The sequence below is a fragment of the Perissodus microlepis genome, chromosome 22 (genome assembly GCF_051167445.1).
Source record: "Perissodus microlepis isolate ML-2025 ecotype Zambia chromosome 22, ASM5116744v1, whole genome shotgun sequence".
In the NCBI taxonomy this organism is placed as follows: domain Eukaryota; kingdom Metazoa; phylum Chordata; class Actinopteri; order Cichliformes; family Cichlidae; genus Perissodus; species Perissodus microlepis.
Genome location: NC_140481.1, coordinates 22,251,124 through 22,264,621, shown reverse-complemented (window position 1 = coordinate 22,264,621; position 13,498 = coordinate 22,251,124). Strand labels below are relative to the sequence as shown.

The following is a 13,498-nucleotide window of genomic DNA, read 5'->3' as shown; positions in this document are numbered from 1 at the left end:
GAGAGGCTCATTGAAAGGCCTGCGTGGTGAGGTGGTGGAGGAGAGCAGCCAGAACAGGCAGACACGCAGGCACACATGCTGTGAAGTTAGGAAGAGGACTGATAGATCTATTGCGCAGCCACTGCTGCTGCAAGAGTCGAACACACCTCAGGCAAATGGATGGGGAGTGAGTGCGGGGGTACCATTAGTCTTTCGGTGTGTGTGTGAGTGTGCCCTTTGTGTTTGAGTGCGTGGGAGAGGTATATTACATGGTCTTGGAGTGTAGTTTTTATGATGGGGTACTTCAAACAAGGCTTTGCAGTACTTTACAGTGCACACTCATTTACTGAGGGCAAATGTATATACAGATGTACGGTTGTGGAGAAACAAGGCATATGTGCACATTAGTTAGGAGCCCGTGGTGCTTCGTTTTTCTATGCACGGTAACTACACACTTCCCAAACACCTGACCTGTAAGCACACAAAGCATCATCTCTGTTTTTCTGCATTACCACAACAGACAGCCTCCACTCCCACACTCAGCACTCCATCTCACATATCAACTACCTAGCTTTTGTCTTAAGCTCAAAATCACTCTTTTTTATAGGGTGGAACAGTCATTTCTTAAAGAATTATCAAACAAAGCTAGAATGTACATTTAGGTATTATGAATAGATTCAGGGAAAGCTCATCATGCAAGCAAATCATCACAACTTGCTTGATTGTCCAATAAGCACTTAGATTTAAAGAAAAAAGTACAGAACATCATGTTCCTTAATTCTGTGGGTGCTGTATTCCAAGTATGTGCTGCTTGATAAGAGAAAAACTGAATGCCCAAAACCACTTTTCCTGAGGGGTATTAAAGGGAAGCACTGTGTCTGTGTTGTTAAGAGATCACTAGTATTCTTATTGAGGCTACTTGCTTGTGACCTGCTTATTTGAGCTTGTCATTACAGAGGTTTGTGAATAAATCCGTGCGTCATTAGCAGCTCACCCACCAAACTTTTCCCTGTCATCAGTGTACACCGATCAGGCATAACATTATGACCACTGACAAGTGAAGTGAATAACCCTGATTATTTCTTCATTGCGGTACCTGTTAGTGGGTGGGATATATTAGGGAGCAAGTGAACATTTTGTCCTCAGAGTTGATGTGTTAGAAGCAGGAAGAACGGGAAAGCATAAAGATTTAAGCGCACTTCACAAGGGACAAATCGTGATGCTAGTTACGTCAGGGTGCGTCGCATACCTAGGATACACCTGGCACCAGAGTGCACTATGGGAAGAAGGCAAGTCAGTGGGGGCAGTGTAATGGCTTGGGCAATGTTCTACTGGCAGACCTTGGGTTCTGCCAACCATATGGATATTACTTTGACATATGCCACCTCCCTAAGCATTGTTCTAGAGCAGTGTTTCCCAACCACTGTGCCGTGAGAAATGATCAGGTGTGCTGTGGAAGACTATCTGGTTCCACCTGGTTAGCGAAGAGCGTGAGTAACGGGCAGAACAATTATATTCTCTTCCACTAGAGGGCAGTACAACTACCTGCTCTGATTAAATGGGTTGCCAACTGCCAGTAACAGAAGAAGACCAAGAAGAAATTACATTATTGTCATGCTGTGAGTGAGACAATGCAGTGCATAATAGCAATAAATAAATATTTGAAAGAAAAAGTAGTCAATCTGACCTGGGTCCTGGAGAAATTCCGACCCAGATGAAGGGTCGGAATGAGTGTGAGTAGTGGTCAGAAGGAAGCAAAAAAGCTATACTGGGAACAAACCAAATCAGTTCCACTGTGCCTGGTACGCGGGGGAAAATTATTTATATGTTTTTTGTGACATTTTGTGTTTGGTGGTGATTTTTCTAACGTGAAATATGTGCCGTGGCTAAAAGGTTGGGAAACACTGCTCCAGAGCATGTACACCCTTTCATGGGAATGGTATTCTCCAATGGCTGTGGCCTCTTTCAGCAGGATCATGGACCCCGCCATAACGCAAAAACAATTTAGGAATGGTTTGAGGAGCACAATAACAGGCTTAAGGCACTAACTTAGCCTCCAAGCTTCCCAGATCTCAATCCATTCAAACATCTGTCGATGTGCTGGACACACAATAATAATAATAATAATAATGATGGATTGCATTTATATAGTGCTTTTCGAGACCCTCAAAGCGCTTTACAATTCCACTATTCATTCACTCTCACATTCACACACTGGTGGAGGCAGCTACAGTTGTAGCTACAGCTGCCCTGGGGCAGACTGACAGAAGCGAGGCTGCCATATCGCGCCATCTGCCCCTCTGGCCAACACCAATAGGAGGTAGGTGAAGTGTCTTGCCCAAGGACACAGCGACCAAGACAGATAGAGCTGGAACCGGCAACTTTCTAGTTACAAGATGAACATCCCAACCCCCTGAACCACAGTCGCCCCCCCACACAAGTCACTATCATCTACGTCACCATCATCATCTTTACTGGTTCATAGTTTAATTTTTAGAAATTACATATTTGTGCCTACAGTTGGCAGCTTGACATACAGCACTGAGCTCTCAAAAGGTTGAGTCGCTTTAAAGTTTTTTGCCATATGAGCAAGTAACGCTGCCGTTTGAGCCATTTTTTTTTATCAGTGTAAACAATCCATTGGTAACTAATCTAAAGTCTTTGTTAATTAACTGATAAATTAGTCATTAGTCTCTGCAATGCTTTGTACAGTATATACAAAAGCAAAATTATTTTAGACTGTTATGAAGAACATTTTACTCTTTGACAAAATATAAACACCCAAACGTTAGTCAGCAAGTACAAGGTCTGTTACTACCTTGGTTTTCCAATGGCTGATTCTCTCTTAATAGCACTCTCTCAGAGATGACTGACCTCTTCTCTAGCCAATTTTTCACATGGTTTTGGCAGTGCACTCACTGAGCTGAGCTAAAGACAGATAACACAAAAGAGGGAAGAGGAGATGGAGAAGGAGAACAGACAGGAGGGAGAGAGAGAGAGACAGCTGCGTGATGGTAGCACAGTGAAGGTAAGCCACCATCCTGACATTTAAACAAGTGTCAGATACAGGGGGTCAGATGAATGGAAACAAGCCGTGACCAGATCGGGGCTGTCTGCCGATTTCGATTTGTTACGAGGAGCGGACGCCAGCCCATCGGGCTTCAGTGCACCTGCCTGGATCGCTTGCGCTTTGATAGCTGCTCACCTTTCGGGAGATGCTTGTTCCTACCATCGCCAAGTATTTGACCAAAGAAAATCAAAGAGAACTGCTGCACTCCAAAAAATAAAAATAAAAATAGTTATGCATTTTGCCATTCTATCCCATCCCATTTTCTTAAACGCTTGTCCAAGTCAGGGTTATGGAGAGGTTAGAGCTGTCACAGGTGAGGTGCACCGTCAACAGGTTGCCAGCAGGGCATCTTATGGGTTTAGATTTTCCATTGCACATAAAAGAAATAAGTAAATGACAGTATCAATAAATAAATATGTAATAAAATAAATTATATTTTAAAAAATACATTTGTAATTATAAATATCTATGTATTTAAAAAGTACCACTTTTAATACTATAACAGACGTATCTTTTATCCTCTCTACAACGTTATAAGGTCTTGGTGTTCACGTGCACTAAGATCATGCACGTTGTAATTTGACATAGATATATATATAAAACTGAATACAACAGTTACTGGGAGAGATGCCCAGGCAGAAATGGGAAGAAAAAAACGGCAAAAATCCTGTTTTTGTGCAGCTTTGCCTCACCTCAATTTGCCTTTCAAACACTAAAGAACTGTAAATTTCTCTTCAAGGTTACTAAGCCCTTCGTCCTCAAACTCTTCTTCGTCACCACTTTTCTGTATCCATCTACCTCTCTGTGACTGGGTGTAGACCAGGACCATCCTTTCCACTCGTAAAATAAGTCTGCTTATATTTGCTTTTTGGCATCTCAGCAGTCCTGCATTCCAGGAAGGTGAGTTATGGGAAATGCTGTCTCCCACAAAACACAGTCCTAAGCTGGGATGATTTTTCATTTTTATTTTTTTAGTGTTGTACATAACTCAGGTCAGCCGGACACGGACAACACTAAACATCTAATTTCTTTTATTCGCAACCCAGGAAGATTCAAAGATGTTTGTCTCACCTCTTTTTATACCTCTCACTGTCCCCTCTAATCCACTCTGTTCTGTGTCCTGTGACCTGTAGATATATCCTTGCTACTAACAGGCATCCAAGTGTTGTCTTTAATGGCCAGGCGAACTCACAAAAAGGACCTGCCAAGATAATCAGCCTTTTTTTCCCTATCCTCTAAAAGGCAAAGGTTCTTTTCCTCAACATTTTGACCCAGAGCATGCCCAGCAGGATATACTCATGTGTGTAGCAGGGTTAAGAAGGCAGCTTCACCTTGAAAGGCCACACTTCAGAGCCCGGGAAACCACAAAAAGCAATTAAAAGTATTGATGGAACTTCAATAGCTCTTAAACAGTGCTGCCAGACACCTCGGGGCAAGTAGCACACTAATCTTTTTTTTTTTCCTTTCCCCTCCCTCATCCCTCTATATTCTCTTCTCTTTCACAATTTCTTCACTTAAGACTTCACTGGTCTTCATCATTAAAAAATTGATTCCTCAAAAAGTATTTTCAGCCTTGTAAGGCAGCTGACCAAGGTTCTAAGAAGATGAGTTTGACAAAGATAATAACTGAAGTTTATCTAATCTTTGCTTGCTTGTTAGCCGTCTAATTGGCTGCATATGTTCAAGCATGTAATTGTGTGTAGTATGTGTGCCCCAGAAACAATTTCAAATGAGCCAGTAATGTCATTATTTCATGTGCATTACTGCGCGGATACTAATGGAAACACCCTTTCCAAATGATTGTCATCCGTACGACAAAGCAGGAAATCGAGGAAGAGATAGGGAAAGGCTAAGAGTGTGGCTCCCTTCCTAATCATCCTCTGAAGCAGGCCAGCGCCTCCAAGAGATGTTTACCTAGATCCTTTTTCTCACCAGATCACTGATTTACCGTGTGCACCTTTCTCGGCCGATGTCCGAAATTTACAAAAAGGTTTGGACTGTGGCTCCTGTGACAGGACACCCACAGAGTGATAGTCAATGCACTTAAACAAGGCACAAAAACTAGACACTTACCTTTGCACTGGTTAGTGTTCTTATCCAGAATGGCCTTGGTTGACACTATTTTCCCATACCTGTAAAGACAGAGAAATCAAATTTAGCGTTTTACACTCGTAATAACCCACAGGACCTTCGCCTGGTGGGACAGTTCATTTGGATTACCAACCTGTGGTTAATATATTTGCCTTATTTTCTATACTTTGCCATTTAGTTACAACGAGCAATTTGCAAAGTCACAGAAATGTCAAAAGCCACTGGGAAGAGAAATCACTTGAGGTTAATAAAATTATGTGTATGGCTGACTTGGAATGAATGGGCAGCCCTTTGGCATTTCAGAGAGTCACTGAACATTATAAAAGGTCTAAAAGCATGCAAGTGCAATAAACGGTCCTAAAGGTTGCTCTTTTGGTGTAAAGTAAAATTCATGTGTTGCTAATGAATTTATTTGAAATCTAAAAACTATAAAGCGAACACATTTAAATCAAAGGTGACTCAAAGGAATAATGATACGTCTTAATGAGCTTTAGAGGAGCTGGTAGGGCGATATGATGTAACCTTCAGACAAAGGCAGTACAGTGCAGTAGCCCCTCCTGCTTCTGTTCTTTATGTTAAGCTAACTGTCTGTTGACTCTGGCTTCAGAGTGAATGAACATACACCACTGGGCCCCTCAGAGCAGCTCTACCGAATACGTTACAATAAAAAAAAAATTGTAGGGAAATACTCCACTGCAGGAAAGGGGGTGGGGGGTGGGGGGTACTAAATGCCAAATTGAAAGTGGTGTTAAATGATTTAAAGGTCATGTTTTGAGTTGGTTAATAAAAAATAAGAAATAAACACAATTGCCACAAGTAATAAAAATTTACTTAATTGCTAGAGCCCAAAATGTATCCTTTCATAATGAAGACAGTGAAGACAGAAAAGGTCTCTGATAATGTAATGTTTCATTTAACTTAAAATTAGCTAATAAAAGAACATTTAATATTAAAATAATGTCCAGATTCTTGGGTCTAGCTAATTCAGGGGCACCTTGAGCTTCTAAACAAGTGCAAACAACACAATCGGCAGCAATTGTCATAACAATTCGGGTCTTTTGGTGTATCTATCGTCTCAGATCTCCCTTTCAGAAAGAAAGAACCCAAGAAAATACCCAAATTTTACTGCTATGTTTGTAAATGAGTGAATAAATTCTAGACTCCCCGTATTCTGGCAGATTCTGCAACTGGAATTTGTGATATAACTTATTCATAAAAAATATAAAACGTGTATGATGCTGGAGCCTATTTGGACCTGTGAAAATCCAATACAAAAGTTGAAATTGCCAAAGGAGCAGGACTGCATAAAGACACCTACGGTATGCTTATAAGCTTACATGACAATGATGCAGCTCCACGCAAAAGCAAAAATATATTGTATTTCTTTATTCCACGGGTATATATGCAAAGTGGCTTGCAAGGAATTTTTTGACTGACCTTCCTGACTGACAGACAGCAAGATCTTCTATCTGCTTGTCTCAGCTAAAACTGCAATATGCTGCACTGTGAGCTGCTCTCTAAGTACACTGTGTGCACTAATGTACATGTGGAGATATACTACATGCATGCATGCGTGCTGATATGTAAGTGAGAACAATTCCCTGTATGTCAAAAGCACATCGCAAAGACTACAACAAAGGACAAAAAACAGCCACCCTCTTCGCTGCATCTGTGCACACACACTTGCATCTGGGCACACACACGTACATACACTCACACATATTCTGTAGGAAAGAAGCAGTGGTGCATCCCGGCCCATATTTCACCAGCAGGGGATAATTGTGCCATTTCTCAACGAGTGGCGGAGACTCTATTTATTGCATGCTGCGGTGGGATGGGTGGTGGATATGAACTGATGAGCTCCGAGAGGAAAACTACCAGCTCGCACACACTAATACAGATACCACACGAGTACACCCGCACACACATACACACATACAAACACACAGAGCGACAGCACTCACCAATCAGTGGATTGTCTCTCTTCAGCAGATAAACAGGCCATTTTAGCCATAGGGATTCATAATCTACTGCAGCAGAGTGGGACTAAGGTGCAGCGTTTGATCATACCGAGACACTCTCAAGCATAAGCACACAAGATGAACATGGAACAAGGAGTTTTCACTTGATTAGTGAATGTGGAGAGCTGGGGCAAGTGCCTTCAGCATTCGCTGAGCTACAAAGCTGATATCATGCTGTAAGTAATTTTGTAGCACATTAAAGATACAAATTTAGATTTGATTATTAAGTATTGATAAAGGAAGTAGGTGGGAATTACCTTTGTGTCCTACTAATACATTTCAAGTCATTTGAATCGTTTAACGACAGCAAACATCTTCAAAATTAAAAAAGCCTAACTTTTAACTAAACTAGAACATTAAATAAGCATTCAAGACGCATCATGTCAATAACCACATAATCAGTTGAGGCAATGTGTCAAAATTTCCCAGCTACCCTCAGTCAGTTTAGCACCTGCTGAAGGCGGAGGAACACGTGCCGAAATAATAAGGATGTGAAACTACATGGAGAGCTTTAGTCTAGTTCTCAAATATGAATTATTGGTTTTCTTTACAGCTTTAGTTAATATTAAATCGTAACTAGTCACTAAAGACATCTTAACTGTAATTTAGTCACTGCCCTTTGCGAAAGGAATATTTCAGCGGAATAAGAACGTGTCTAACGCCAGCTGCCAGGTCCTATTGCTGTTTCTACTATTTTACAGGTGATTTTCTTTTGACTGAATTAAACACTAAAGGAGCAAAACTTAAACCCCCCAAAATAAAAAACTGGTGATGGACTCGGCTAGTCACTGAGAGCCTATTACTCGCCCAGCCTTACCAGTGATTATATTCATTCTTACGTCATAGTACTGATTTTGTGCTGATTTACCGCCAAACACTACAGTATATGAAAGGGATTGTTATTTGTTTATGTGCACTTAGGTGTCTGCCCTCCTTCGGTACTTGCGTGAACATTTTTGTATGCTTTCAGTCTGGGAAGCAGTTAAAAAGCTCTGTGCTTTTGGCACAAATTGGGGGAAAGTTCTCATTAAAACTTTGTTTGGACTCTGGGGAAGCAGGAGACAGTAGCTTTCCAATGCCAACTCATCACTGCTTGCCTCATTAAATGTTAAAGATGGCTCATCAATGGATCCTATCCGTGGTCCAAATACACGCCACAAAGATACTGCAGGGAGATGAAAAGGCAAGAAGGAAGGAGCAAGCTTCAGGCCCATAATGGAAACATATTGGAAATGGATGAAGAATGTGATCAGTATGGTCATATATGTGTCTCGTGTGTGTGTGTGTGGGGCTGTGGATGACCCTGCTGGAGGCTCCTTCGCCTCTCTGCCAGGCAAGCCTGGGGAGGCTTTGATGTGACAGAGGCAGTCCCTGTGAGGCGCAGGTTTAACACTGTGATGCTGCGGCCGGGATGCAGAGCCTGTCTCCACTAATCCTATTTCAATCACTCTTCCAGCCTCTTATCTCTGACTCTGCTGGCCTTCGGCCCTCCCCCCCTCCTTACAAATCTTCTTCTCTTACTTGTTCTCTTTCTGTCTTAATGTCTCTCTACCATCTACCATTTCTCTTTCCTGTACTGTATCCTTATTTCTCTCCTTTTGTCTCTCTTTGCCCTCCTTCTTCCTAATAGAAATACAATGGCAATCATTCTGATGCAACATCGGATCAACCCCAAGAAAAAGAGACACCAGAAATAAAACTGCCTATAAAACAAAGGCTTTACGAGCTATTTTAGGCTGATGAAAATGTACAAATTGTGGTTGATGTAAAACATGTCATTCGTTTGACAGCTGTCTAGGCACTGGAAATGTGATAAAATTGAAGCTGAGCTACATTTTTTTTAGAGGGCAGCTGCATGTGCATGAGACATCCCAGAACGGCATTTCTTTCTTTCTTCTCGCTCTTGCTGGATGAAAGGATCCAGGCGTATTCCATTTCCGTCATCAGAGCTGAGAAAGTGAAGTGTCTCTTTGCTGTACGTGGGCAGGCAGAGAGCTGCCCAGAACCACAACACGTCAGTGTGGTACGTACAAAAGCACAGGAAAGGAACGGGTGGATGGACCACCCAAGTGTTGTGCTTAGACCTTGCCCTCTGCCTCTTGACACACTTTACAAAGTGACTGTGTGTTTGCACGATTACACAACACAGCACTGCCTTGAATAGCAGGTAGGTGAAACCTGAACTTGGATGTGGGACAACCTCCTCACATCTGCACTCCCAGAAGGTCTTTATGCCAATGCTTGGTGAGTTGTGAGTATGCGTTTCTTTTCCTGTGCAAATGAAGGCTACTATAACGGCATATGATAGCCCATCTGTGCATGCATATGAAGACTTGAACATATGCACTACTTGTGTATACTGGGCGGCACTGTTTGATCAAGAACAAAGGAAAAGTAGCAAAAAAAAATTGGAAAAGCAAGGAGTAAAATCAGCTGAAAATTGTATAAAAGCAGCAACACTCTTTTTTTAGGCTTGTTCAGCACCTTTGGAGAACCTGTGTAGGGACTTGGGGCAGGTGCAAAGGCACACTATGGAGAATAGTAACTGTATTTTATCATCTCTGCAGGCCTTTATGCAATTAATTAGAATATAGATACTCCAGCTGAAAAAAATATGAGCAGTGAGGGTTCTTCCCATGTAAAACCAGATGCAAGAGACACCCACTATCCAGATTTACTGTTTCCTCTGAGCAGTAAATATTACCCCGAGGGTTTCCTTAACCTTAAAAAGCACACTGTCTTATTAAATATGTGTAATGATTATGCCATATTAGTACCCTTGTGAGTTGCACACAGCAGCATTTGAGTACATTAACTCCACTAATTTCCAACAACAGGCAACAATCAGCTGACTGAACAGCCATATTTTTAAGGATGAGTCCCGCCATAGTAAATTTTAGCAGCTGTGAATTTGGCTTGATGAACATCTGCTTGAAGTTGAACAGCAAAGTATAACACAACACAAGTAGAAGGATGGATACTACAAAAAAAGCAGTTTTCTCCGTCTTATTTTGTTCTTTTTCCAGTAATCAGTAAGAATATATGGACATACTGTATTGTGAAATTACACCTATTTGAGAAAAACAACATTACATATAGTTTTATACAGCACATTTTATTTTGTTAAGTCTTTGATGGCAATTCAAAAGACAGGTGTCACTGCGGCAGATGCACAGAGAGGGCAGAATGGGAGACAAAAGATGGGAAAGAAGCGCGCCTTCTTTATAGTCTTACATCAAAGATAAAAAAGAAAAACAGGATGTAAGAAAGAACCAAACATAAAGAAGATGACAGATGAAAACGGGAAATCTTGGGCAAAGATCACATGCGAGCACTTAAGCCTTCGAGAACACGAGTCATTAAAAGACGAGAGAGAATAGTACGTACACTCACCGGCCACTTTGTTAGGTACACTTGCTCAGCTGCTCAATAATGCAAATATCTTATAAGCCAATCACATGGCAGCAACTCTATGCTTTTAGGCTCAACAGAATTGATCTCTTGGTCCCTGATCTGCTGGGACAGTCAGGTGGTAGGGTCAGAAGCTGGTGTAAAGAACATGAAAGCATGGATCCATCACTACAACTCTCATGCTGTATACAAGCACTATGTAGCATCTGCCCTTGACCGTCCCCTTGTAGCAGCTTAAGTGTCCCACAGCTCACACATCTCCAGCTCAGAGGTTAGGCCTCCTGTTTATGCTGCAAAATGTGGCAAAGAGTTGAATGTCAATTGTAAACTAAGGGATGTTGTAAGCTTAGAAAAGAGAAGTTTCCAGAAGAAAGAACATTAAGAGAGCATGTAGACGGCTAATCGTTCATTTAAACATTCAGACACTCAGAATTGGACATTAGAGACAGGACACACAAATAATAAAGATCCAGTGAGAAGGGAAAAGGTAACCCCCCTCATGACTCATAATGCTGTTAAGCCCTAACACTAGTGAAATGACATCAGTGACTTCTCATGATCCCTGAACTAAATGGAAACGCATGAAAACCGTGACCAATGCAAAGTGAGTGCAATGTTGCGCTTCAACACTCTTCTTTTTTTTGCCTTAAGCAGATACAATGTGCATTTTACCCTCTCCATCTATACATTATAACATTGATTCAATACGCTTATTAAATGAAAACAATGTCAAAAAAAATCATTCAGAAAAACAAAGACCACAAAATTTAAACATCAAAACACTGCGCTGGCAAGGATGAGAAGCGATAAATCAAAAAAGCTTCAACAAATTGGATAATTCCTCTTCTGGCTTCAGCAGTCAATCTTTTTCTTGGCAGAGTCACTTAATTAATTTTTTTTTTTTTTTAGGTGCCGGGATTCCCCAGAGTTTTGTTGGCGGGTTTGCAGTAAACTGGCGAATGTTTCCTACCGAACCCTTAACAGCTCTAAATGCAGGAAGGATGTTGGAATGGAAGATAATTTGGCTGTTTGTAGTGTTTTTTCTTTTCTTTTCTTTGCTTTTTTCTCCTGCTTCTACAAATGTCACATTCTTTGGGCAATAACAAACTGGCAGTAGTACACAACATCTAACAATCAGGCATCATAAGGTAATAGAGCTTCATAATTTGTTGGACGAAAAACAACATAATGATAAAGTCCATTCATTTTCAACAGAACGGAGCTAAAGTGTTTGGCCAGCGTATGTCATCATACCCATCTGCTGAAGTTGGCTGTGGTCACACACGCTGTGGTCACTGGCTGTCATCAACCATTGTGATTTAACTTTTTTGCCCATTTCTGTTACTGATGAGATTTTATTTTTAATGAACTGGCAAGTCTAAAATGGATGACAAGTTGATTAGAAACATTCAAACTTACTCACCTCCCTCAATAATAAGAATGGATTATAGCTGCAAGCAGAAATGAAGCTTCCGGGCGCCAGTGAGGTAATTTATAAAGGAAAAGGAGGTAATTTAAAAGTTTTAGCATATGTTCAGAATTCATTGTTACAGAGTTAAATTTAAAACAATTCATTTTCACATTAAGGGATGTTCAATAAAGGAATGTTTTAAAATTCAGATCAGCTCGTAGAGGTTCCACTGGGAAAATTGTTCCCACAATTTACTCTGTGTCATTTTGGATGAGACTGGATCAGCGTGCTGAATTGAATCCAGCAGCATTCCATTTATGTCTTGCTGTGCAACTTTCTCATGAATAATCATTCCCCTACCTTTTTTCTAATATTAAATTGACATAAAATTCAAAATTTTGCAAAAAATTATATATTTCAGGATAAATGGAATTCATTTACCAGCCTTTGATACTTATTAATTCTACCTGCTGTTCTTTGCAAAAGTAATTCACATAGATTTGATTTATAACGGCAGGAAGAGGAATAAAAGAATAAGTTCTTTGAATTTTAAAAAAATATTGTATAAGCGATTTTAAAGTTGCATGTAAAGTGTGAAAGTTTTTGCTAAGGGGACACACTTTTAGTAAAAAGGGAAAAAAAAGATATTTAGGACTGTAGTTGAGTATGCCAGTGCAAAACTTTGGTATAAAGACAGTGGTTTAGAGTGCCAAACAAAAAATAACTTGATGTATTCTGAAGGGTTGTTCCACGGTTATAAAACACTTGATTGTGATGAACTGGTAGCACATCATAGTGTAATCTTGGATTCACAAATGTAAGCTAAGCTAAAGGCAAGGCAGTCAACCACCTCTGGACATCAAACACTTTAGTTAAGACAAGTTACTTCTGCCAAGGAGGTTATATTTTTTGCAGCGTTTGGGTGTGTGCATGCATATCATCTTTCTGTCTGCAAAGATCTTATACAAAGAAGTTTTGAATAAATTCTGATGAAACTTTGTAGGGGTGTTGAATGGGGTCACATTAACAATCCATTAAAATTCATTTAAACTACAGCCACATAATTAAAACATTATTATTTAGAACAAAGAAAACAAAATACTAACAAGAAAATACTGCTGAGAGAGTGAGTTGCCTTGGCAGGGGTTTGACTATCAAGATGTTTAAATTAAAGAAACAAAAGGTCAATTAGCAAACTTTTTTTGAAGGGGGGGGGGGGGGGGGGTAGCTGTGGACAGAGCTACTCTACTGATTACCCTTGTTTATGACTTTTATGCAAGCGTAACCGAAGTATTGAAAAATATGTATTCTCCAAATGGTTGGCGAGTGCCTGCCGCCCCACTTCTATACTGTTTTAAATACTGCTCAGCATGTCGTTGGCAAGTGTTTGCAGAGGAGTAAATTTAACCTCCATAATTAAAATATATATTTAAGTATCATATTAAACTTCTAATTTAACTCTTTGGTAAGTGCCCTGTTCAGTTGAATGCACTCTTCAAAGCCCGAGAGTTAAAA

At 40.5% G+C, this 13,498-nt stretch overlaps 1 protein-coding gene across 3 annotated transcripts in view; it reads right to left on the bottom strand.

Annotated features, from left to right (window-relative positions):
* LOC146363086 (RNA-binding motif, single-stranded-interacting protein 3-like) overlaps positions 1-13,498 on the bottom strand; it is a 294,258-nt gene that overhangs the window by 143,867 nt on the left and 136,893 nt on the right. For all 3 annotated transcript variants that reach the window (XM_084919066.1, XM_084919068.1, XM_084919067.1), the window contains exon 5: positions 5,123-5,181. In XM_084919066.1, the coding sequence (XP_084775192.1) occupies positions 5,123-5,181 (59 nt within the window). The remainder of the gene's footprint in view (positions 1-5,122; positions 5,182-13,498) is intronic.